This window comes from Eurytemora carolleeae, unplaced genomic scaffold (assembly GCF_000591075.1).
Source record: "Eurytemora carolleeae unplaced genomic scaffold, Eaff_2.0 scaffold560, whole genome shotgun sequence".
NCBI lineage: Eukaryota > Metazoa > Arthropoda > Copepoda > Calanoida > Temoridae > Eurytemora > Eurytemora carolleeae.
Window position 1 is genome coordinate 39,131 of NW_019396449.1, and position 24,178 is coordinate 63,308.

Genomic DNA, 24,178 nt, shown 5'->3' on the forward strand with positions numbered 1-24,178 from the left:
AAAATCCTCCTTTGGGGTTAAGAACTGAGTCCTGATGGGTATTGGGGATGGGGGGGCAGTGGGGGGGGGGCTTCTAAGGGGAACTGTAGTAGAATTGAATATGAGACGTCTGCTTATATGAGCTCAACTGCTCAATACACTCATAGTCATACACTACATAGTGCTCTAGCTCTACACAGAGAAGTTAGCTTGTATATGACACTGACATTGTGATTCTAGGATAAATACGAATACATAATTGGTATAATAACACATCATTGTGATAAAAAAGTTTTAAAGAAATCGATAACTTATATGAGTTATTGCAGCTGTAATGTATGAATCACATTTATATAATGTATAAACATTTACACTCATATAAACATATAATTTATAGAACATTTTACAATGCTGTATTATTCTCTAATTAATTCTATGCAGAGATTTGAAAACAGAGCAATGCAAAATGATTATTTTATAACAAATCTTGGAAGAGACAGTTTTGTGAACTTTTAAATGGTACGTTTTTATCTAAAAAAATTGTGTATTAAAAAAACATTTAAACATTTGTTTCTTAGGGTTTGTTATAAAGAATAAACGGTATATTCCGCAGCGCTCGGCCCAGAAAGTGTTATAACCAAACCTAACCCTAAATAATGCTAAATAAATACTAATTTGGTCATGTACAAAATTGATAGGAGGGGGGCTGGGGGTGGGGGGTGTCCAAAAATCGTTCACTAGGACAGACCCGAATAAACCATGCTGCAGATTAAACTATACACTCTGGACGTATTGTAAGGTACAAAGTTATACTAGTAGCCCAGATGTTAAACAAAGTTTGAAATGTCTCATGTTTCTGAACTATCCCTGGAATCATGAAACCCTGCTATATTCTAGGCATCTGGTATTCAGTGTATTTCTTATGCATGAAAACATGTGCAAATAACAAAATAAAAGGAATGGGAGGGGGTAAAAGGGGGGAAGAGAGGGGGATGATAGAAAGGGATAAGTAGGGGGGAGGGGAGGGGCAGAATGAAAAATAAACATGCTTGGAGGGGAGCTACATATACGAGGGATGGATTAGAAATGCTATAGTAGATTATAGCAGTATATATGAATTAGATTTACAGTGATCAAAAAGTAGCTGTCCGTCCTGCAAAAAGTAGCTGTCCGTCCTGCAAAAATCGATGAGAATTACTTCACAAAAACCTATTCCATATGGTTCTAAAATGAACACATCTAGAGCTACAAAAAGAACTTTAAGTTAATGAGTTAAAATTAAAGTGCTAGGTGTTGCGAAACGTCAAAGTCGACCCAGTCTTTTATAATGTATGCAACTTTTTATTGTAGATTGGATCTATGCATGGATAATTTATAACCCAAAAGGTTTTGACAGATTTGAACATTGTAAAAGTGTCATTGTAAAAATAATTTCAAGAAACCTTCCATTATAAAAGTGTCAAAGTAAAAATCCTTCCATTAACAGAATGAACAATGTAAAAGTGTCAATGAAAAAATCTTTCATTAACAGATTGAACAAAAGTGTCAATGTAAAAGAGTCAATGTATAAACTTTCCATTAACAGATTGAACAGTGTAAAAGTGTCAATATAAAAACCTTCCATCAACAGATTGAACAGTGTAAAAGTGTCAATATAAAAACCTTCCATTAACAGATTGAACAGTGTAAAAGTGTCAATATAAAAGCCTTCCATTAACAGATTGAACAATGTAAAAGTGTTCATATAAAAGCCTTCCATTAACAGATTGAACAGTGTAAAAGTGTCAATATAAAAACCTTCCATTAACAGATTGAACATTGTAAAAGTGTCAATATCAAAAACCTTCCATTCACAGATATCCCTCATTTTCTCTCCAAAAAATAATCATTTTTGATTGTGAATTCTCCATGAAAGTACAAAAGTTTAGAATTTAAACTTTCAAAACTAAAAAACATTGACTTTGACCACATTATTGATTTGATAAAGGTGTATCCGTTGCGAATCAGACATAGTTCTCATTTTTACAATTTTTTCTAATTATTTCTTATAATTTCTAATTATTTCTGCAGGCTGGAAAAATGAATTAATAAATGAAAAAAAATACTATCAGTGCACTAACTCAAGAGTCCAGGTGGCAGGTCTAATTCTAACCCTTTCAGTTTCTATGATTCGATTAATGCTTTACTTTATACTTACTTTAATAATGTAATTTTTTTCAGGAATTTTCATAGATTCAGACAGCTTTAAGCTTTGCAAACTTACATAAATGGTAAACTTTAAAGTGTCTCAATGCCTTGGCCTTTCATTTCACCTTTCTAACGTAATTTAACCTTTTTTTGAAGTCCTAGATTGTAGACATTAATTCTCTTTTAATTATAATTTTAGACTATATAATGAAATATGTTTTTCTCACGTTGATCTTTACAATTCTGTGTGCCAAGGTATTTAGAGTCCATGATGATGATGATGATGATGATGATGATGATGATGATGATGATGATGATGATGATGATGATGATGATGATGATGATGATGATGATGATGATGCTTAGGTGTCTGGAGTGGAAGATGAAGAGGGTATAGTAGAGGAGGATATTTCCAACTACACAAAATCTGGAGATATTTATTTTAAAACAATATGGAAACCAAGGTCAAGCATTTTCTCTTATTATAGTTTTGATGCATTTTTGGGAATTTTATCATAAAATAAATGAGCATTAAATTTAAACTTTTTCTTTTTAAGTTGCAAACTTATATCGTAGACTTTTTTAAAACTCAAAATATCAATAATACAAGGTTAGACATTTGGGGTTTGCTGCCAATGATCATTTCCTCTTAATTGTTTCTTTTGATATAATCTTTTATTGTGGTTATGGTTTAATCAACCAATGTTATGATGTTAGGTATAGCTCTTGGGACATACTGCAAGTACTATTGCTAACTTTTATTATACTATTATTTATTTTATTGCACCGCAATATATTACACTGATGTGCGTATTTCGCTCTTTTTCTAGCAAAAAGTGTTTATATTTTATGCATCTGTGTAAATCCTATTCTACCAGAAGACAAAGATCATGAAGATGAACCAGATGATGATGATTAAGACGAAATTGGTGAAAATGAAGATAAAACGAATTTGTCAGAGAATGAAAGTGATTTCAAAGACCTAGAGACTGAGAATGATTGTTCCTACAATGAACCGGAAAAAGTTGAATCTAAGGATTCCCCCATATCCTGTTAATCACCTGCCCAGTAATAATTGCCCAATTATATGTCAATTAAGCTGATCTCACCCCTCTCCTGACTGCTATTTACTATGTATAATTACTGTATGGTGAGATACGTCCCCTTCTTTTCATAATTATGGAGCGTCTGTTTTTTCTCGTATTATGTTGTTTTAAACTAAAACATTCTGGAACTTAATTGCTCATAATTACTGAGGGGTGAGATACGTCCCCTTCTTTTCTAATTATAAAACTTCCGCTTTTCCCCCACTGAACGACATATAATTACTCCATGGTGAAATTTATCCCCTTCTTTTTGAACCCCTCAGCCAATCAGAGCTCATGCCACGCAATTATAATAATTGCGATAATTAAAAGACCCTCTTCTCTTCTATCCCCACCAATTGGAACCCTTTCTACCCAATTATGTATCATTATAAATATCAATAACCAATCAAAATCCATATAGTCTAATTATCGCGCGCAGTTACTGCTCCCTTGGGAGTATAAAAAGGGGCTTGATTTCTCCCCAAGCCTGAGTTCAGAACAGAAATTTCTCCAGAGTGAAACTGCGTGTGATTCCGTCTATTCAGGTTTTGAAGTTTTCTTTATTACTTTTGCTTTTGCTCCCCTTTTCTATTTCCAAGTTTTACCTAGTTCTTTTAGATTGATACTTTTACTCTGAAGGCTCGTATTCATATATGTTAACCCTAGTACTTAGTTTTTAAGGATTATATATTGTGTCAGGTTCAAAGATAAATAAAATATCTTCTATGTTTTTAACTTGTTTATGTGAGACCAGAACTTTGAGTTCCGATTTTCAAGTGAGATAAAGAATCACACAGTAGTCAATAAATAAAAAGGGATAGTTGAGCAGTTTTATTTTTGAATATAGAAACTAGAATTTATAAAGTTTTGTCGATCTCTTACACTGATACACTGTAGTTTTATTTGCTGTATTGTGCTGAACCTTACTACACTCTTACATTGTAATGTACTGTAATGTACAATGCTGTACTTAGCTGTTTAATTTTACATTATTTTATTGAACTAGCTGTAATATTGTACAATAATGCACTACACGTTTATCATGTACGATACTGTAAACCTTATTGATATTTACGATATATTGTAATTTGTACTGTACTGTACTGCAGGACTGTATAGGCCTAGTAGGTGAAGGGGATTCAGAAACCATAAACCTAGAGTATATTAAATTGTACTGCACTGCAGTTACTGTGCTACACTGCACAATTAAACTGTACTGTACTGTACTGTTAAACTGTACTGTACTGCAGGGACTGTATAGGCCCAGTAGTAGAAGAGGACTCAGTAACCATGAACCTAGAGTATAGAGGGGAAACAGAAGGAGTCAAGGATATTGAAAAAGCAATTACAGTCAGGTACAGTTAACATGTTAAGAAACCATATTACATCAGGTACAGCTGGCACGTTACGAAACCATATAACGGTTAGGTAAAATTAGCACATTACGAAACCATATAATAGTCAGGTACAGTTAGCATGTTACCAAACTATATTACGGTCAGGTACAGTTAGTATGTTACAAAACTATATAACGGTCAGGTACAGTTGACACGTTACAAAACCATATTACGGTTTGGTACGGTTAGCACATTACAAAACCATATAATAGTCTGGTACAGTTAGCACGTTACGAAACCATATTACGGTCAGGTACAGTTAGTACGTTACGAAACCATATTACGGTCAGGTACAGTTAGCACGTTACGAAACCATATTACGGTCAGGTACAGTTAGCACATTACTAAACCATATTACGGTCAGGTACAATTGGCACATTACGAAACCATATTAAAGGGACTACAGGGCGTTTTTGAAAAATGTCATTTTTAATTTTGTTAATGAAAAAGATGTAAAATCGTCCAAAACTTTTTCAAAACTTAACATTTGCGAAACTATTTAAAAGAAATTGATAATTCCACGAAAAGACGTTGTCGAATTTTCATCTATATCTCTCTTAACAAAATGAAAAAGACACATTTTCAAAACCACCCTGTATAAATCTGTTTTTAGCACAATTTCAAGTGCCCAATTATAGAGTTGCATTTCTTTATGATTTAGAATATAGTCTTCTATGTTTTTTTCTGTAAATAAATTGTGGTTTCTCTATAAAAGTTAATTTTAAATTTTGCTGTAAAAGCTTAATTAAATTTATTTGTAAAATATTACAATTAAATGACAGAAAATCCAGAACTGAGATAAACTTATGTTCACATAGTCCAACTTTACAATAGAATTAGAGAATCCCTTGAATAGTATTAAATATTCATGAATTACACTGCACACTAGACTCAAGGAGAAGGTAAAATTTATGAGACTTCACTGGTATAACTTTGAGACCTTGTAGCTCCTCTAATTTTGGTTTTACACAGAAGTGTGAGAAGAGCAAAGGAATTGAGTCTTTGCCACAAATTAAAATTTTCTGATCCTCATATCTCGACAAACTGTTAGTGTAAACCTGATATTTCAAACTTTGATTTTTTGATCTAACATAGTTCATAGCTTGAAATATCTAAGGTCTACAACAGTGGGTTAAAAGATACAGGGATTAAAAAATCAGAGTTTGTGGCAAAGACTCAATTCCTTTATTCGGCTACATTTATAAAATTCAAAACATTTTTATTATTCTTCTCAACAGCTCTTAAATAAGAGAAGTAACAATTACAAATCAAAGAGAATAGAATATATATCAGAGGGGAATTTAAGAATCTCTCGGTATGAATTTTTTCAGTCCCTTTCAGCCTGAAAGGGAGTTCAAAGTGTACAAATCATGTAAATGTTCACAAATCATTTGCAGTAGAGTACATTAATACAGTATGTTCCATTTCAATTTCGAATTTTTATAGCTGTCAAATAAACTTTATAATGAATTAGGTGAATAAAAACCATCATTTGATTTATAGTTATAACGGAGAATCATCGTTTGTAAAGTGAAAGGCATAGAGTCTATGTGAAATGATAGCAACGCCGGGCCCTTCCGTTAGTATTTAATATTTGAATCTATAGGATGGGAAGGGGACAGACGATTACGCTCAATGGAAATGGAATGCTAGGTAAGAAAACGGATTTAAAATAGCTATGCCAATTTTGCCAATTTTGCCAATTTGCCTCTATTTTGCATTTGTTTGTATTTTCATTAGGGGTTTCCTGTTCCTGACCAACTTACTTTTTCCCCTTTATCACGCTTGTTTCTAACTTAAGGTTTAAAATTGTTTTTGGAAAAATTCTCATGGATTTTTGCGCATTTAGTTTTTAAAGTATTTTTGAAGCTTTAAAAAAAAAATGTATTTAAAGAATTAATTTATTTTATTTTAAGGAATGTGTCTTGGAGAGAGACGCAGTTTGATAATTCCTAAACACAAAATAAGGTTATAAAGATATTTGACAGAAACTTTGTTGTATTTAAAATCCCTATATCCTTGCAACCTAATGGTGTAAACCTATGATCTTTCAAACGTAGACTATTTAATGTGACAAAAAATCTTAAAAAATGAAATTTTTAATATCTGTTCTAAATTGAATAAGTCACAAACAAAAGCAAAATAAACTAAAAATTCTTTATATCATATCTTAAATGATTTTTTTTTCAATGCAGTAGATCAAATGAATTAAATACTCGCAAAAAACCATAAGTTTTACATCTCTTTATCTTTACAACCTAAAGCTTTGAACCTTTGACTAACAGATCTTACGGAAATCATAGTTTGAAATAAAAAAGTCGTCTACGAGACATTAGGTCGCAAAGATATAAAAGATAGAAAAATAGAGACTGTGGCAAAAATGACAAAAATGAAAATTTTAATGTCAGAATGGTTCCAGAATCCAACGCTTCTTTTTAACGAATTTTATAATCCTCTTTCATGGATTTCATATCCTCTACATTATAATGAATTATGAATATTTAGTTGTTTTTGTTTTAGATCTGAGTTTAAAGTCCTTTTGCCCGATATATCTGAGATAAGTACCTACCTGGAGGCAGAGTTAGGTACTTACTACTTACTACTTAGCCATTATTTGGAATCAAAAACAGGATTTCTAAAAAACTTCTTTTAGACTGCACTCTAAATTATGAAGAAAGAAAATCGCTTATACTTAACAAAAATCGCTTATTTGGCAGCATAGTTGGAGGACTGCCAAAGAAGCCATTTTTGTTGAATCTAAGCGATTTAATTAAGCCGAAATGGAAAACTTCAAATTTCCCTAATTTTCTTTTGCCATACTTATTTTTGGTGTCCATCACTCAGATCACTTAGATTTTGAAAATGTCCAAAAATATAAAAAACAGTATTTAAAATTTTTTTTTTTTATATATATATAGACCCAGAAAATTAATTTTATTTCTTAATCCTTTTAATTCGGTAATTTTCAGGATTATAAAAAATTTTATTAAAAAGTTCTTTAAATGTTTAAAATATTTACAAGTGAAATGTTTAAATATTTACAAGTGAAATGTTTAAATATTTACAAATGAAATGTTTAAATATTTACAAGTGAAATGTTTAAATATTTACAAGTGAAATGTTTAAATATTTACAAGTGAAATGTTTAAATATTTACAAGTGAAATGTTTTAATATTTTACAAATGAAATGTTTAAATATTTACAAGTGAAATGTTTAAATATTTACAAATGAAATGTTTAAATATTTACAATCTTTTTATTTACTTTTTATTCAGTAAATTTGAATGGATTACGATGGGAAAAGTTTCAATCAGGATTAGTTCTCGGAGTTCTAGAGGAGGTTAGAGGACATATTATTAAATATCCATGTCATATATTTGAATTAAAAAAAACTTTTACTATTTTGATATTCTATTTATTTGCAGGCTGATGACGAGAGGTATGTGATTAACAGATAATCTATATAATAAAGCTCTTTGCTCATATATATGTATAAACTAGGCTTTTATTTCAAAAATTTTGAGGATTTTATAAAAAAATTCGTGGATTTTCAAATTTTTCAAAATGGAGGCAAATTTGGAAAATTTGATTATCCATAAACCTTCCCTGGAGTCACGCGAGGTCCCAGAGCAAATTTGGAACTGATCGGATCAGCTGTTTTGACGTTTATGGCCTATGGGATACAAACGGACAGAAACCCAGACAAGTAAAGTCCGATTCACAAACGGTACCCTAAGGATAAGTTTTGTGTTTATATCCGAAAATTGATAATTTTCATTTGGAGTTTTTCTAAACAATCAGTTGCAGATTTATGCAGCAGAACCAAAGAAGGAAAAAAGAAGATATTTAGCTCATTGCTGCTCTTGTTTTCAGGGGACCGTGAAGAATTGGGCGCGCTCCAACTTTTCCATTAAATGGTCAATTGAAATTATAGTCACAGTCCCTGTAAACAGATTTGATCTTTAATAGAAAAGTTTAAACAAGCCCAAAACTTCACGCAGCCCATAGCCAAGTTCATTTTGACCTTTAAAGAATTTGGTTGTGATTAATAAACATTTAAAACTTTTGCTTTAATTAAGTTGTGAGCGAGTGGTGATAGATGGTGACGTCTTGGCTGTCGAGTACGAGGTGAAACAAATAAATAAATATATTTAATTTTCTAAAGTGAGTTAATAACTTCAAATGCAATTAAATATTATTTTAATGTCGTCTTCCTATTCTAATGAAATCTCATCGTTATTTAAACGATAACTTTTTGAATGGTAAACAGCATTAAAAATTAAATTCTTTTTATTAAGAACCATTTTTTAAAGCTTGCATAATTTATAATTGAGAAATGCCTCTGCCTTCGTGACAGCAGGGTTTTCAAAGAACTTTGACGTTTTTGAAATCTAATTTTCGACCCCGATTTTGAGATAAAATAATTTCCCCAAAATTTGAAGACAAAAGTATATATTTTTTTCAGTGTTTTCGCAAAATATACGTTTTTTAAATCAGGCATTCTCAAATAAATTGTCAAGTACAGTAGACATGGCAACAGAAAAATTTACTTGTTACGCATGACGTCACAAGTGTCAGATGTAAAATGAAAGACGACACTATAAGTGGGCATTCGTTGTATTCAGGGTTCTCTGGAGAACGGAACAGTGTTTGATTCCAGCGCTGCTCGAAATGCTCCTTTTGGACCCTTCACACAGGGACACCATCAGATCATTGCAGGGTAACTTTTTATATTTTAAGGGAGTGTCATCTGTCCATTTTAAAAAAGGGCATGTCCGATTCATGACGGTACTCTTGGATTCTTATCTGATCAACAATGTGGAAAATAACGTTTTCTATCTTTTTAATCTGTACATTTCTCTATTGTCAAAACCACAAATAAAAATGATTAGTTTTAAAAACATAAACAAGGATAAACAAGACCCTATCCTATGCCAACTTGGTTTTAACTTTAATGGTGCGGCCAGACTTTGTACAGTACCCGGCCTATCATAGGCCTATTTAACCAACCCACTAGCTTAGTTTAATGTGAGGTGTGGGGTTCCGAATGCATCTTACAGGGATTAGTGATGGAAAATTTTTAAAAGGGTTCCATCTCAATTTGTATCAAATCTCTCTTTTAATCAAAAAACGAAACGAAAAATTGAAGAAACTTGTTTTGTGTTAAATACAAAACATTACCATCATTTGTCATTAAATTTAATTAATGCAGAAAATTGTTGGATGCAACTTTTTTAAAAATATTAATCTAGATGAAATCCTAAACATTTACTTTCCTTACACTGCACTTACTTGATCCTAATAGGAAACATTGGCAAAAAAACGAACAATAAATGATCGTTTTTGATTGTTTTCCTTGTATTTTAAAGTTTAGAAAATTTTAATTAAGGCAAATGTTACAACTCAAAAACCTTAAAAGTTCAAAAAACACCGACCATAGTTATTTGAATCCTTATCCCATGGTTGTATAATAAGGTTAGTTACTCTCGATGCGCTCTAATGTTGGAAAAATGTCGTCTACTATGAAAGTTATATAAAAACCTCATATGATGTCACTGATTTTAGGGGCGAGAGTGACGTCTTTTTTTCTATCTATCCTAGGAGACGACATTTTACGTACATTGGAGCGCGTCGAGAGTAACCCGGGATTTATTAAACAACCGTGCCCCATCTCTAGATACGAGGAGGCTCTGGCAGGAAGATGTTTAGGAGACAGGTTTAAGATGATCGTTCCTCCTCATCTAGCATATGGAGAATCAGGTGTAATGATTTAAAGATATTTTTCTACATTTTTCTATATTTTACCAAAAATTTTCCTTATTCCCCATCATTTGTTTTTGTGTATTCTTATCGATGACAATCCATCTATACTGAGTCATAACATGTTCTCAATTTTCCCCCCATTTGCCTCATTTTTTATATTAATTTATTTCATGTCCTACATTTGTCCACTTTTCTACATTTTTCAATTCTCTCCATTTTTCTCGACATTATAAATTTTTCCTCGCTTGTCTCTACTTCTAATTATCTCGATTTTTCTTTATTTCAATTCAATTTTGATTCAATTTTTGCCAATTTTCACGGTTTTGTTGAATTTTATCATGATATGTGAACATTTGTTGAAACAGCTGTTTTCAGGATTTGATTGAATCATCCCTTCCTCTACCACACTTTACTTTGACAACTGTTTTTAGGAATTGATGGAACCATCCCTCCCTCCGTCACACTTTACTTTAACAGCTGTTTTCAGGAATTGATGGAACTATCCCTCTCTCCGTCACATTTTACTTTAACAGCTGTTTTCAGAAATTGATGAAACTATCCCTCCCTCTGCCACACTTTACTTTAACAGCTGTTTTTTTAGGAATTGAGATAACCATCCTTCACTACGTCACACTTTACTTTAACAGCTGTTTTTTAGAAATTAAAGGAACCATCCCTCCCTCCGCCACTCTTTACTTTAACAGCTGTTTTCAGAAATTAAAGGAACCATCCCTCCCTCCGCCACTCTTTACTTTAACAGCTGTTTTCAGAAATTAAAGGAACCATCCCTCCCTCTGCCACACTTTATTTAACAGCTGTTTTCAGGAATTGATGGAACTATCCCTCCCTCCGCAACACTTTACTCTAACAGCTGTTTTCATGAATTGAAGGAACCATCCCTCCCTCTGCCACACTTTACTTTAACAGCTGTTTTCAGGAATTGATGGAACCATCCCTCCCTCCGCCACACTTGACTTTAACAGCTGTTTTTAGGAATTGATGGAACTATCCCTCCCTCTGCCACACTTTACTTTGATGTCAGGCTTGTCAAACTAAACGATAAAACATGGGACCCAGAGATGAGAGGAAAGGTGACAAACATGAAAAGGAATTGAGTCTTTGGCACAAACTCTGATTTTTAAAATCCCTCTTATCTTTGCCACCCAGTGTTGTAGACCTTAGAGGTATTTAAAACTATGAATTCTGTTAGATAAAAGAATCTACGTTTACACCAAAAAGTTACAAAGATATGGGAAATATAAAATTTGTGGCAAAGAATCAATTCCTTTGCCGAAAAGGGATTAAAAACATTGTTATAAATTATGGGTGATTAAAACGGAATGTTCACGAAAAATCAAATAACTTGATGATGGATCATCAAAGGGTGTTCGGGTACCATATCGTTAAATCACAATTGTTCGAAACTATTTATCTGATTTTTCTTGAAAGAAAACAAACTTGTTTAGACCTTTTTCCACAGAAGTAAAAAAGTCAATAAAAACCAAAAATCTTCGTTTAATTATGTCCAGTAACGTCCATGCAGGTCAAATATCGTCCAGAAAGGTGTAATAACATCCTTTTGGATTCAATAACGTCAAAAAACGTCTAGGAACGTTTATTATAGACTACTAATAACGTACAACGTCCATCAACGTCCACAATTGTCCAGAAATGTCCAGCCCTGTCCAATATAGTCCTTAACCTGTCAATAACATCCAATATTGTTCAATATTGTTTAATATCGCTCAATTTTTCCCATACACGGATTAACCCCATATTGAAAAACAAATAACGTCCATTATTGTGCGATTTTGCACAATATTGTCTGATTATGTCCAAAAACGTCCAATATATTCAAACCAAAGTCACTATATGCCCCAAAACCGTTAAAAACGTCCTGGAACTTCAATAACGCCCAAAAACGTCCGCTAATGTTCATTTACTAATATTTGGTTTAGAATATCTATCGGTGGGAGACTGAACATGCAGTTGAGGATTGCCAGATGATCGCTAGAGTTGATGATGAGCTTTATATTCATTATCTAGCACTAAGGTAAGCCATCTTTACTCGAAATTATGAATTGACCCCCTCCCCTCGATCCATCTTTAACGGTTTTGGTAAAATTTAAAAACACAATTTATAACCTTTTTTAAAAAAGATTTTAATATTCTAATATTGTTTTTTTTTCTAATATTTTTTATTTTATGTATACCATAACTAATTTTTTGCTATTCTATTTCAAACATCCAAAACTATGGATAACGTTTCATATAAAATTGAACTTTAATGTTTATTGATTTCAAAATAATCACGGAAATTAAGTTATTTCGGGGAACAAACCAAGGAACTGATTAATAAGCTTACATTTAAATTGCTTAACACCTATATAATTGCAACCTGATAAAAATTCTAAAATTAATCAAAGTTTTCACCATTAGGTTGCAAATTTATAGGGATTAAAACTGACTTCTTGCGCGTAATCAGCTCCTTTATAATGTTATTTACTATTTACAGTAATAACCCGAAAACTTTGGAATTGAAAGACGAATTTTAGAATTATAAGCTATAAGTTTATATCCAATGAGCATGAGATTATTAGACACGGCAATTGTGCATTTTGAACCGACCAATTTCACTAAATTAGTGATTCAATAAGTGTTATAAGTAAAACCATTTGATATTTCTAAAATGTCGTCTTCCTATTTCCTTGTTTTCTGGATATCACTGCATATGAATAAAAATTTATTATTAGGTAAACATGAATGTATTTATTTATTCGATAATTAGTATTAAACTTTTTGTGTAATGGGGGTAAGTTGTATAAATAAATGAGCTTTTATTAAGCAAATCATACTATTAGTCAGAAATTAGCAGAGAGGGGAAAGAACAGCTTAACAGTTTCTAGGAGTAATTTAAAACATTTTCTCTTTTCTTCATTAATCTCCCCTGCAAACTATAATGTGCACAATCTAATACTAAAGTCAAGCAGTATTATTACAATTACTCCTTTTACATTAAGCTAAAAAAGAACGCGTTACAATGTTAAAATGTATTACAGACAAAAGACTACAAAAAAGTGATTTTGTGCACTAAAACCAAAGGCCAAGGCGTTGCGACACTTTGTAGTCGAGGCTAAATATTTGATGACCAACTTTCAGAGCTTTCTATATTTCAGTGTCGCTGACCCAAGATCTATTGACTACATGATGAGAACAGAATTTTGTTTTTATAAAACCATATTTTGTGTAACATTGATGTTATCATTTGGAACTGGGATCGACACTTCTGTATTAATTAATAGTATTAATAATCTTAAAGACTTGATCTCAATATCCGATGTGGGCACTTTTGAATTTAAAGATCAAAGTTTGATCCCTCATTATAGTTAATCCTGCGCAGGGTATGATAACCACTGACCAGGGGATATTCAAATAGAAATTAAATTAATCTTTAGATCTACATAAGATGGAGATCAATGCTTGTTCCCCAGATTTAGAACACAAATGTGTTTACTTTTATTAACATGATTTTTCAATTATCCATTATAAAACCATTGTCTGATAATGAATAAATGAGAAATTCTTGGGTTTTCTCTAAAAAAATATCAGTTTAAAAAAAACTGCGCATTTACATTGCAGAAACATTGAAGAAAATTGTCTGAATTCAACATTACTTAAAGGGAGTGTTCGCGAAAAATGAAAGGTTTACGGCGAAAAATAAGCGCTTTTGATCACTACTAATCTTACTTCTATCTGTTGCGTCTATCATGCTGAAGAACGTAGCGTCCATACAAATTCAGAAAGTCGCAACTCGGATCGTAAAATAATCAATTAAATTCAAAACAAATAACTCAGATTTTACAACCAATAGTCAGTGATTTTTTTTCGACGCATTCGTATATATCTAATATTTCATTAAATTTCTGATTTTTTTTTTTTTTAAATAATATTTCAACACTACTTAAGATAGAAAATGACGATATCTTCTTTATTGCTATTTAGATAAATAATAGGCTAAAAGGGTACCTCTTGTTGTAAATTAAAAAACGGTTATTTTTCTAAACACAATATCCAAATTTCTTTTAAATTTTAACTGACAGATTATAGATAAAGTTTCAATTAATGAATTTGATATAGATACGTTGAACATTGTTAACGAATTTGAAAAAGCCTAGGTTGTCGTCTTCCATCAACAATCAATAAATACCGAGAGTACAGAGAAGAGAGTTACACGCAGTACCACTGCGCAAACTTCACTTACATCGTGGCATCGGACAGAAAAATGGTAAAATACATTTATTCTATTACAGGGAGGATGGATCCAAGTTTGGTTCTGTTGTAGACGGAGTAGAACCCTATGGACCGTTCGGGTATACGTTTTTTTTATATAAAATTATAATTTTACATGCAAGTGAACTATATGTACAGATTGTACGGTCAAGGATTATCTAATACTAGCTATTTACAGATTGTACGGTCAAGGATTATCTAATACTAGCTATTTACAGATTGTACGGTCAAGGATTATCTAATACTAGCTATGTACAGATTGTACGGGCAAGGATTGTCCAATGTTCCTGGGTTGAATAGTCCAGTAGATGGAATGTGTCTAGGAGAGTCAAGAAAAGTGTTTCTAACTCCCAGGTCTGATATTCATTTTTCTTAATAAATCAAGTGTTTCTAACTCCCAGGTCTGATATTCATTTTTCTTAATAAATCAAGTGTTTCTAACTCCCAGGTCTGATATTCATTTTTCTTAATAAATCAAGTGTTTCTAACTCCCAGGTCTGATATTCATTTTTCTTAATAAATCAAGTGTTTCTAACTCCCAGGTCTGATATTCATTTTTCTTAATAAATCAAGTGTTTCTAACTCCCAGGTCTGATATTCATTTTTCTTAATAAATCAAGTGTTTCTAACTCCCAGGTCTGATATTCATTTTTCTTAATAAATCAAGTGTTTCTAACTCCCAGGTCTGATATTCATTTTTCTTAATAAATCAAGTGTTTCTAACTCCCAGGTCTGATATTCATTTTTCTTAATAAATCAAGTGTTTCTAACCCCCAGGTCTGATATTCATTTTTCTTAATAAATCAAGTGTTTCTAACTCCCAGGTCTGATATTCATTTTTATTAATAAATAAAGTGTTTTTAATACCCAGGTCTGATATTCATTTTTATTAATAAATCAAGTGTTTCTAACTCCCAGGTCTGATATTCATTTTTATTAATAAATAAAGTGTTTTTAATACCCAGGTCTGATATGCATTTTTCTTAATAATTCGTTTCAAGTGAACTTCCATCGGCATCCCAGATTCGCGACCCAACCCTTTAAACCTTTGACTGAACATCGAGGATAGAGAAAATTGTCAAATATTGTTGAATTTTATGAATCAAACGTCTATATTCAGCATGCAGGGATTTGATCATCTACTTGAAAACTAACGAAATATGGAATACACAATTTTCTGGAATAATGAACTCTAATTTGATCTTTTGTAAATTTCGCTGATTTTATAGATATTTTAAATATATTTTAACGTTTTGATTTCTCATCTTTTATTATGGTAATGGACATATGGACCTCTTTATTTGACAATTTTTAGGATATAGACGTCAGATTTACTGATCAGTGATCTCTCAATTGGTCACAACTTTTGATTTCTCAGTAATCATTCTTTTAAAAGTTTTCAGTTCAATTTATTTTGCTAGGAAATTTAGTCTTTGCCAAGCCTCTTATCATTGTAGACCTAAAATAATTCATAATTAAAACTATGAATTATGTTAGAAGTTTGAAATATCAAAGGTTTTCACCATCAGGTTGTTAAGATAATTTGATTAGAAAATTTGAGAATGTGGTAAAGACTAAATTCCTTAAAGCGTAAATTCAAGTGACCTTCCATTTAAAAAGGGACATCCCCTATTCACAAAGGTACCCTTGAAACCTTGAATTATATTTTCATGTTTTTGATTCTTATTAAACTGTTTATTTGCGGGTTCTCTGCGAAGATGGCCAGCGCATTTATTGCTTTTAATAAGTGATGGAGAAATGGAGACACTTAACATTTTTGATCAGATTAAGGTTTCAAGGGTACCATTGTAAATCGGGCATTGCCATTTATGCATAAAGGGCCACTTGAATTTAAGCTTTCAGCTCCTTTACAGATATATATGTATATATCCTCTATAGGTTGGGTTGGGAAGGACAGTTTGAAACTATGGAAGTAACTGTTGTTCTTGTCAGAATTAACAACACTAGGTAACTTTTTAGGAATTGATTGATTGAATTTGATTTAATAAACTGATTTTCAGACTTTTGATTTTTATAATACAGTGATAACCAGAATACTCTGGAATTGGATGTCGACTTTTTAGCTCAAGTTATGGATTTAAATAGGCCAATGTACATGAGACACAGCAAATGTGCTGTATAAAAAGACCCATTTTATTTGAAAGTGAAATAATAACTTGCTAGTAAAGCTTTTATCTTTGTAACAACATCAAATGCACTTCAGTTTTGCTCCAACGTCGTCTTTCTATTCTACAGTTTTCTGGTTATCACTGTAGTAATTGATTTATATATAGTAGTTGATTTTAGCAAATAATGAGTTCGAAAATTAAATACTAGTGTTTGATTTGATGACCCAGAAATCGATTGATCAAATGGATTTTTTTGAGTTCATTGACTTACTTTTTTCAGTATATATAATGCAAATCTATTCTAAGTTTTGTATGCTTTGATTCTAGCATTTATCAGATTTAATGCTTAATTTGGTAAGTTGATTTTTTTCAAGTGAGTTGAATCCTTCTCTTCCGGTGGGACCACCAAAACAAGAGCTCTAGAACCAGACGGAAATTCTCACAAATCATACTTTAAATCGTCTTCCTTTTTGAAAAATCAAATATATAATTGATTTTTTACATTGTTAACCTAAGGTGTAATCTCACAGATAAAATATTTTTTCTAAAGTTATGTACTTAAGCAATAAATTGTGATGTTGTTATATAAATTTAAAAATGTCCACGAGAATGTTTATTGTTTTAGATTTGTTAAATTTCTACAGTAAAGTGAAGTTTATGGAGCAGAGAGGAGAAGAGAAAATATATACTCCGAGTTGGGGTTAAACAGAGAGTATACACAATTATAGAGTGCGTAGGTAAAATTAACAACTCGTTTCGGAATATTTTCAGTAATATTTTGATATCATTCAAAATACACTTAAATTGGTGGAATAAATATTCCTAAAAATGTAGCATAGAGCCAATTTGAAAATCTATATTTAAGATGTGTGAAATATAGGTTCAAAAGTTAAGAAGTTAAGAATAACTGGTTTTTTAACTTCAAGCTCTATAGTTTTCCATCATTGCAAACCATGGCTGAGAATCATCAATATTATTACTAATTAATCCTTTAGACTTAGGCCAGAAACAATTTTAAAACGTATATGACTAAGGCCACAGGGGCGTATTCAGGGGGAGGGGCCATGGGGTCTAAGCCCCCCTGGACCAGTGAAATCTATTGATTTCAGGGGGTTTTCAGGCCCCAACGGGTGCTGAGCCCCCCCCCCCTGGAAAGGTTAAAAATTTAAGCCCCCCTGGACAAATTCCTGAATACGCCCCTGAAAGGCTACTGTTTGGTAAAACCAAAGAAGTCGGTCTAAAACTTTGACGAATGATTGTCAGATTGGCAATTGTCTTATTATGAAAAAATAAGGTATGAGGCAGAGTTGGTTTAAAAGGGCAACGGTTGGGAGAGGGGGGGGGGGGGAGGATTTCCCCCTCGCTGGAAAATCGGGGAGACTTAAGTCGCAATTACGGAGAAAGAACAACTTTCGGCTATTAATATAATATTTTTGATTCTACATCATATTTGAGGCCGAATATAAAGAATTTGAGCCACGGCTCAAATATGGTTGGTTCCATTTAAAATTGTTAAAATTTTTCAAGATTTAAGCCGGCGCTCAATTGAAACCGGTTTTTATGGGGATTTGAGACGCGGCTTAAATTCATTAAATTCGGACACTGTAAACCTGATTTTCAGTGATCCTAATATATGAAGGGCTATAAATTCTCGATCCTTTAATTCTTTTTTGAATAAACAATAAACAGATTCAAGTTCTCTGCATTTTCTTTATGCAGACAAAAATAAATCACTTTTTCAACAATTGATAAAGCAAGAAAATTCAACTATTTATGTTTTAATGGTTTAATGGAGTTTTGAATCGTATGCACCACTTAATAAATCTATAATTGATCAATTACTAACTTACAGAAAGTCACAGCACAACATAAGCTTAATCCATATTACTGACTAAATTCAATTAGGCACTAAATACAGACACAAAAATTATTTCATTTATTTACTTAAAGGGTCTGTAAGCATTATTTCATGTGACCCTATATCATTATATGCAACGATGGCAATGCATGATTTACAATAAAACCATTACAGGCTTTTTTTCTGATCGAGAATAAATTGGATATTAATGTTTATCATTTTAGAAACCAATCACTTTTAATTGTGGTTTCTCTACAAAAGTGTTTTGAGCAATTTTACGGAAGGAAAATGCAGAGAAGTTACCAGATTTTAACACTTTTAAACTTGGAAAAATGATAATATCTTTCTCGTTATTGATCGGGTTTCTCGTAAACATTCTTTCAAAAACAGCGCCATAAATGGACGGGCAAAGGGAGACAAAAAAAAAAGATAACCTGCGAACGTGCAGATGGAGAAAGGAGAAAAAATATGATGGATGAACATGCCATCTACCATTTTATTTTATAAAAATTATAACACATAAAAATAGAAACATTTTTAAGAATTGATCAGGTTTCCAGGGTTCCGTTATGAATCGAACATTGTCATCTTTGCAAGAATGATCACTTGAGATTACTTCTACAGTCTCTTTAATTAACCCAGACTTCAATGACTTGCGAAAAAGCTAGATTGGGTTTATAATGATAGTTATATAATAATCCTTAAACATGGGAATTAAATGACGACTTCTCTATGTGTGATTATTTATATGCACTTTTTTGGAGTATCAGAGCTAAAACATTTTACAACGTAAACTACTAGTTTCGGGATATACACAATGTGGTCTACCATTTTTCCACCTTTAAAATTGACGGAGATATTAGAAAGTTTTTTTTCTATATTCAAGTTAATTAAAAATCAAAACTGTTTGAATGTTTAATATCTTGGTAAATTGAAGATACAAAGAAGGTAGACTACATTTTGGGAAGCTCAGTTGACATTCATAAGTTGTTTTATGCACTTTAAGTCATTTATTGATTATAGGAAATCTAAGACGATATTTAAACCGTCTCAATTCCCATATTTATTGGGACACCCTGCAACATTCAGTAATCCGTATGTTGAAAGTAAAAATTTAAATGATTTTTAGCAATTTCATTCCTTCTTGTAAAAAGACCAAGGAGTTGCAGCACTTTAATGTTTACCAAGTCTTGAAACTTTGAATAGCAGTTTGGATCTCTATGGAAATAAACTCATTCACAATACGAATTTATATTAATTACTTTTAACAATTAAATTTGTTTTGCGTTTATTATCTTTTCCTTTAAAATTACTGAAAAATACTTAAACAAATCTGCGGATACAATTTAAAGCCATAAGTACTTTTATAGTAGTTTAATCTGCTTAACTAGCATAATTGGGATTTATTTTAAGTCTGGATATTCTGATTAATGTAATGTAACGAAAATAAAATATATATATCATATATGAGCAAAAATATATATATCATATATGAGCAAAAATATATATATCATATATGAGCAAAAATATATATATCATATATGAGCAAAAATCGTTACTTGTTAGGTTATAAATATATAGATATTACATTTACACTTATGTATATTTAAGAATAAAAAATAGTTTTATTTACAATTTTTTTTTTTATAATTCTAGCCAATTCCTCAATCTAGGTAACTGTCTGTCAGTTACGTATTTTCAAGTTACTTTAAAGAGAAAAAAATGTCCTAGAACGGCACTCTTTAAAACGTATCCTGAGTAACATATCGTTTTTTTTAAAAGTTCTGAACAAATTCTTTCTTTGTTTCCACAGCGTAAATTTGTCTGTTTTACACTGCAGAAACCCCAATTGAAGATAATCAATTATTAGCGTAAAAAAAGGTTATTCATCCTTCAGAGAAAGGTAAAAAGAACACCGTTGTAAATCTTATATATAACACTCTCAAGTCACACATAGATCCATGCTATTAAAATTGCATTTATTTTTGACTGGGTTAATTTTAAGGTGTCGTATTGCCTTGGCCTTAGATTTTTCCTCACATACTCATTTATATTTTTTTTTTATTTGGCCCTGAACATTTTTAAACAATAAAGCATTATTTTTGCTTTTCTTTTCAGGGAGTAATTGGAAAAATTCTCATCGATTGCAACCCTTGGATTACCTTGCTCTAAAAAAGTAACTTGAATTGATCAACAAAAACCGGCTTCCATAGAATGAAACAACTTTCAAATTGTTAATTCGGCGAAAATTTGAAAGAAATTTCACACAAATCTTAGTTGTTTTTACTTTACAAATAAGAAAATAACAATTTTAAAAGTGGTCGAATCAATTTTGCTACAAAACACAATTATGATTGAAAAAACTGACAGCTCTGTCAGATAAAAAAAGATAAATATTAATATCTCATCATTCTGTTAAATAAGACAATTGTTCTTTTCTAATCATTCTGTTAAATAAGACATTTGTTCTTATCTTAACATTCTGTTTAAATAAGACATTAGTAATTTCTCATCATTCTGTTAAATAAGACATTTAATAAGACATTTGTACTTTTCTCATCATTCTGTTAAATAAGACATTTGTACTTTTATCATCATTCTGTTAAATAAGACATTTGTACTTTTATCATCATTCTGTTAAATAAGACATTTATACTTTTCTCATCAATCTGTTAAATAAGACATTTGTACTTTTATCATCATTCTGTTAAATAAGACAATTGTACTTTTATCATCATTCTGTTAAATAAGACATTTGTACTTTTCTCATCAATCTGTTAAATAAGACATTTGTACTTTTCTCATCAATCTGTTAAATAAGACATTTGTACTTTTATCATCATTCTGTTAAATAAGACAATTGTACTTATCTTAACACTATTTTAAAAGGACAATTGTACTTTGTATCATCTTATAGTAAAATAAGACTTTTGTACTTATGTCTTATCATTCTTTTAAAAACAACAATTGTACTTATCTTATCATTTTGTTAAAGAAGAAGATTTTCCCTTTTCATCATTCTGTTTACTTAGACAATGTTTTTTTTAGAATAAATGACTGAAAATGTAAAATAAATATAGGTTTACATTTTTAAAGTTTTCTTTCCTTTCAAGATGTATATTGCCGCATATCCTGTTGTAAGTTGAAAACAAGCGTCCTGAAAATAATGCCATTTCCTTCCTTTTTTACACTGCAGGGCAAATAAAGGGAATGTAAATTACAGATTAAAAATATAAAAAAAATTTCTTCAATATTTGAAATATATGAGCAAAACAAGGATGATAAGATAAACATAAAAAAATCTTTATAAAATTCCAGAAAAGCTTTGTGTAAAAGTCTATTATTATAATTCACAATTTTAAATTACATAAGATTACTTTGAAATAACAAATTATAATACAAACTTTATCATTACAAAATTGATATTGTACATTGAACAGTACAGTACAACGAGTGTTATTACAATTTATCAATAGTGTTTTCTATATATTATTTTGTATACGGCGTTCTTAGTGGGGCTAAAGTAAATCAATACATGTCTTGTACCCTACCAATGGACTATTATTTTATAAAACAAGATGGCTCTACGAAACTAAGGAGATATAAAACTAAATTTTCCTATGGGGATTTTTGAAATGAATTGAATTTTAGAATTGTTAACGAATTAAGGCACACATTCTTCTGTTGGAGAACTGCAGAATTATCGAAAATTCAAGGCCTTTTAGGTTCCAAAAACTTGAAATGCAAACTTTGGCATTGTTGAGGGGTTTACGATGATGTTCCCAAAACTAAAAAAACTCAACCCCCTTAAGTTAGAATCCCTTTCAGGCAAAAGCAGGCCCAGGTTTACAGGAGTTTGAGTTAAAAATGGAAATTTCAGAGGAAACCTGAAAAAACGATGATATATTTACCATCTTTTTGCATGTAACTTTTGCATTTTTGGTCATAGCAAAATTATGAAAAAAGGCCTAAATTGTTGAATATTTCTTAAAAACTTGACCTTTTTTGACTGAACCATTTTAAAGGGGTGTTATTTAACAAAATGAAATTTTCCGCGAAAAATAAATCTTGCATTAAGTGTAAAAAGGATTTCCAAACATTTAAAAAGATTTAAAAAATTATTAAAAAATGATTATAAATCCTTGAACAACACCTGAGCCCGCGATTTAAAAAAAAATCGTGAAAATACGGCTTGGGTCTAAACCGTCGTTGGGCCTTATTTACGGCTTGAGCTTTCGGATTCAAGCTGCATCTTATTTTCCACAGAGTTGAGTATAAAAAACGGTTTAATATTGTATTTGGCGGATTTTCATAATAGAATTTGACTAATTCGACGCATTCCGGGTTTTCATGAGAACAATTCTCATTATTGAGCCTTATTCTCCAATAAAACCAACCAAGGCCGGTTTTATTTTCACTAGGCCTAACTCCTTAAGTCGAGCCGAAGATCTTGCAGCTGTCAATCACGTGACACAAGCTGTCGTCAGATTGAGTCTTAAAGTCGGATTTAAGGAATTACGGCTCGAGCCAAAGTTTTTAAATCGCGGGCTCTGAATTGTTATTTCAGTATATCTTTATTGTTTCTCAGGCTTTGTATAATGAAAAGCATACCAAAAACGAGGATTTTTGATTAGACTGCAATTCTCCAACAAAATGATCTCTAATTCGTTACAAACTCTAAAAATGGATTTACTTCAATCCCCATAGGAGAAGTTGCTTTTATAGCTCATTAGTTCCGTAGAGGCATGCAGTTTTAGAAAAAAGTCCCCGGGTTGGATGAAACAAAAGTCTTGATTTCCTTCAGCCTCACTGTGCGTTGCAATATGAAACTAAAATAACTTTAATTTTAAATGGAAAAGTTTCGCGTTTTCAAACACAATTTTTTTCAAGAAGAGCTTTTTTTAAGCAATTCGCATTACTTCATCTTGGGATAAAAGGAGCATCAATGAGGTTGCCAATCTAAAAACATTTAACATTTATGCGATTTGCAAATTGTTGGATGAAACTGATTTTCTTTAATTGTTTTTTTATTCATTTTAACTTTATCAAGTTAAAGTAAAACATGTATTTTGTGGTAAATGGGGAAATTCTATGACGTAATAATACAAGTTGTTGAAAAACTTTTTTTGTGATTATGGGATCATTAGGTATTCACTTACAGAGGTTTTTGTTCCTGTAAAAATTGATTATTCATTCATTAATTTATTAAATCAATTGTTTTTTATTTATTTATACAGGATTTTCATAATCGTATCCTTAATCTTAAATCATTATAAGGATTTTTAACATATCCTTTATCAACCCGTAGACTAAATTTCAACTAATGCTCACGCCTTAAAAGATGGACATATTCGACCATGGCATAACCGATTAACAGTGGTACCCTTTAAACCTTAAAAGTTATTAATTAAGATTCTGGCGTCGCCATAAAACTGAATTCTTGGGTTTTGCAATGAAATAAAGAAGGAAATTGTCCAAATTTAAAA

General features: G+C 31.3%; 1 protein-coding gene across 2 annotated transcripts; it reads left to right on the plus strand.

Annotated features, from left to right (window-relative positions):
• Positions 1–2,321: 2,321 nt before the first annotated feature.
• LOC111703507 (peptidyl-prolyl cis-trans isomerase FKBP10) lies at positions 2,322–17,436 on the plus strand. Of its 2 annotated transcripts, XM_023475461.1 has the most exons (17): positions 2,322–2,421; positions 2,533–2,630; positions 4,505–4,609; positions 6,258–6,304; positions 6,568–6,619; positions 7,172–7,236; positions 7,928–7,992; positions 8,078–8,091; positions 8,732–8,780; positions 9,278–9,372; positions 10,330–10,412; positions 11,409–11,506; positions 12,374–12,468; positions 14,726–14,785; positions 14,964–15,059; positions 16,605–16,673; positions 17,209–17,436. In XM_023475461.1, exons 1-17 carry the CDS (start codon positions 2,374–2,376, stop codon positions 17,255–17,257), a joined length of 1,188 nt encoding a protein of 395 aa, XP_023331229.1. In that variant the 5' UTR covers positions 2,322–2,373; the 3' UTR covers positions 17,258–17,436. The 2 variants fall into 2 exon arrangements, with proteins under 2 accessions (XP_023331229.1, XP_023331230.1); XM_023475462.1 differs by lacking the exons at positions 11,409–11,506; positions 12,374–12,468; positions 14,726–14,785; ... (1 more) ...; positions 16,605–16,673; positions 17,209–17,436 and adding an exon at positions 10,903–11,201.
• Positions 17,437–24,178: the final 6,742 nt, after the last annotated feature.

Bases quoted from the DNA above. Each gene is read 5' to 3' on its own strand.
- LOC111703507 (XM_023475461.1), top strand. From the start codon at position 2,374: ATGAAATATGTTTTTCTCACGTTGATCTTTACAATTCTGTGTGCCAAG. The intron at 7,237-7,927 runs GTACTTACTACT...CTTTTTATTCAG, and splicing joins CTACCTGGAGGCAGAGTTAG to TAAATTTGAATGGATTACGA. The intron at 12,469-14,725 runs GTAAGCCATCTT...ATTCTATTACAG, and splicing joins ATTCATTATCTAGCACTAAG to GGAGGATGGATCCAAGTTTG.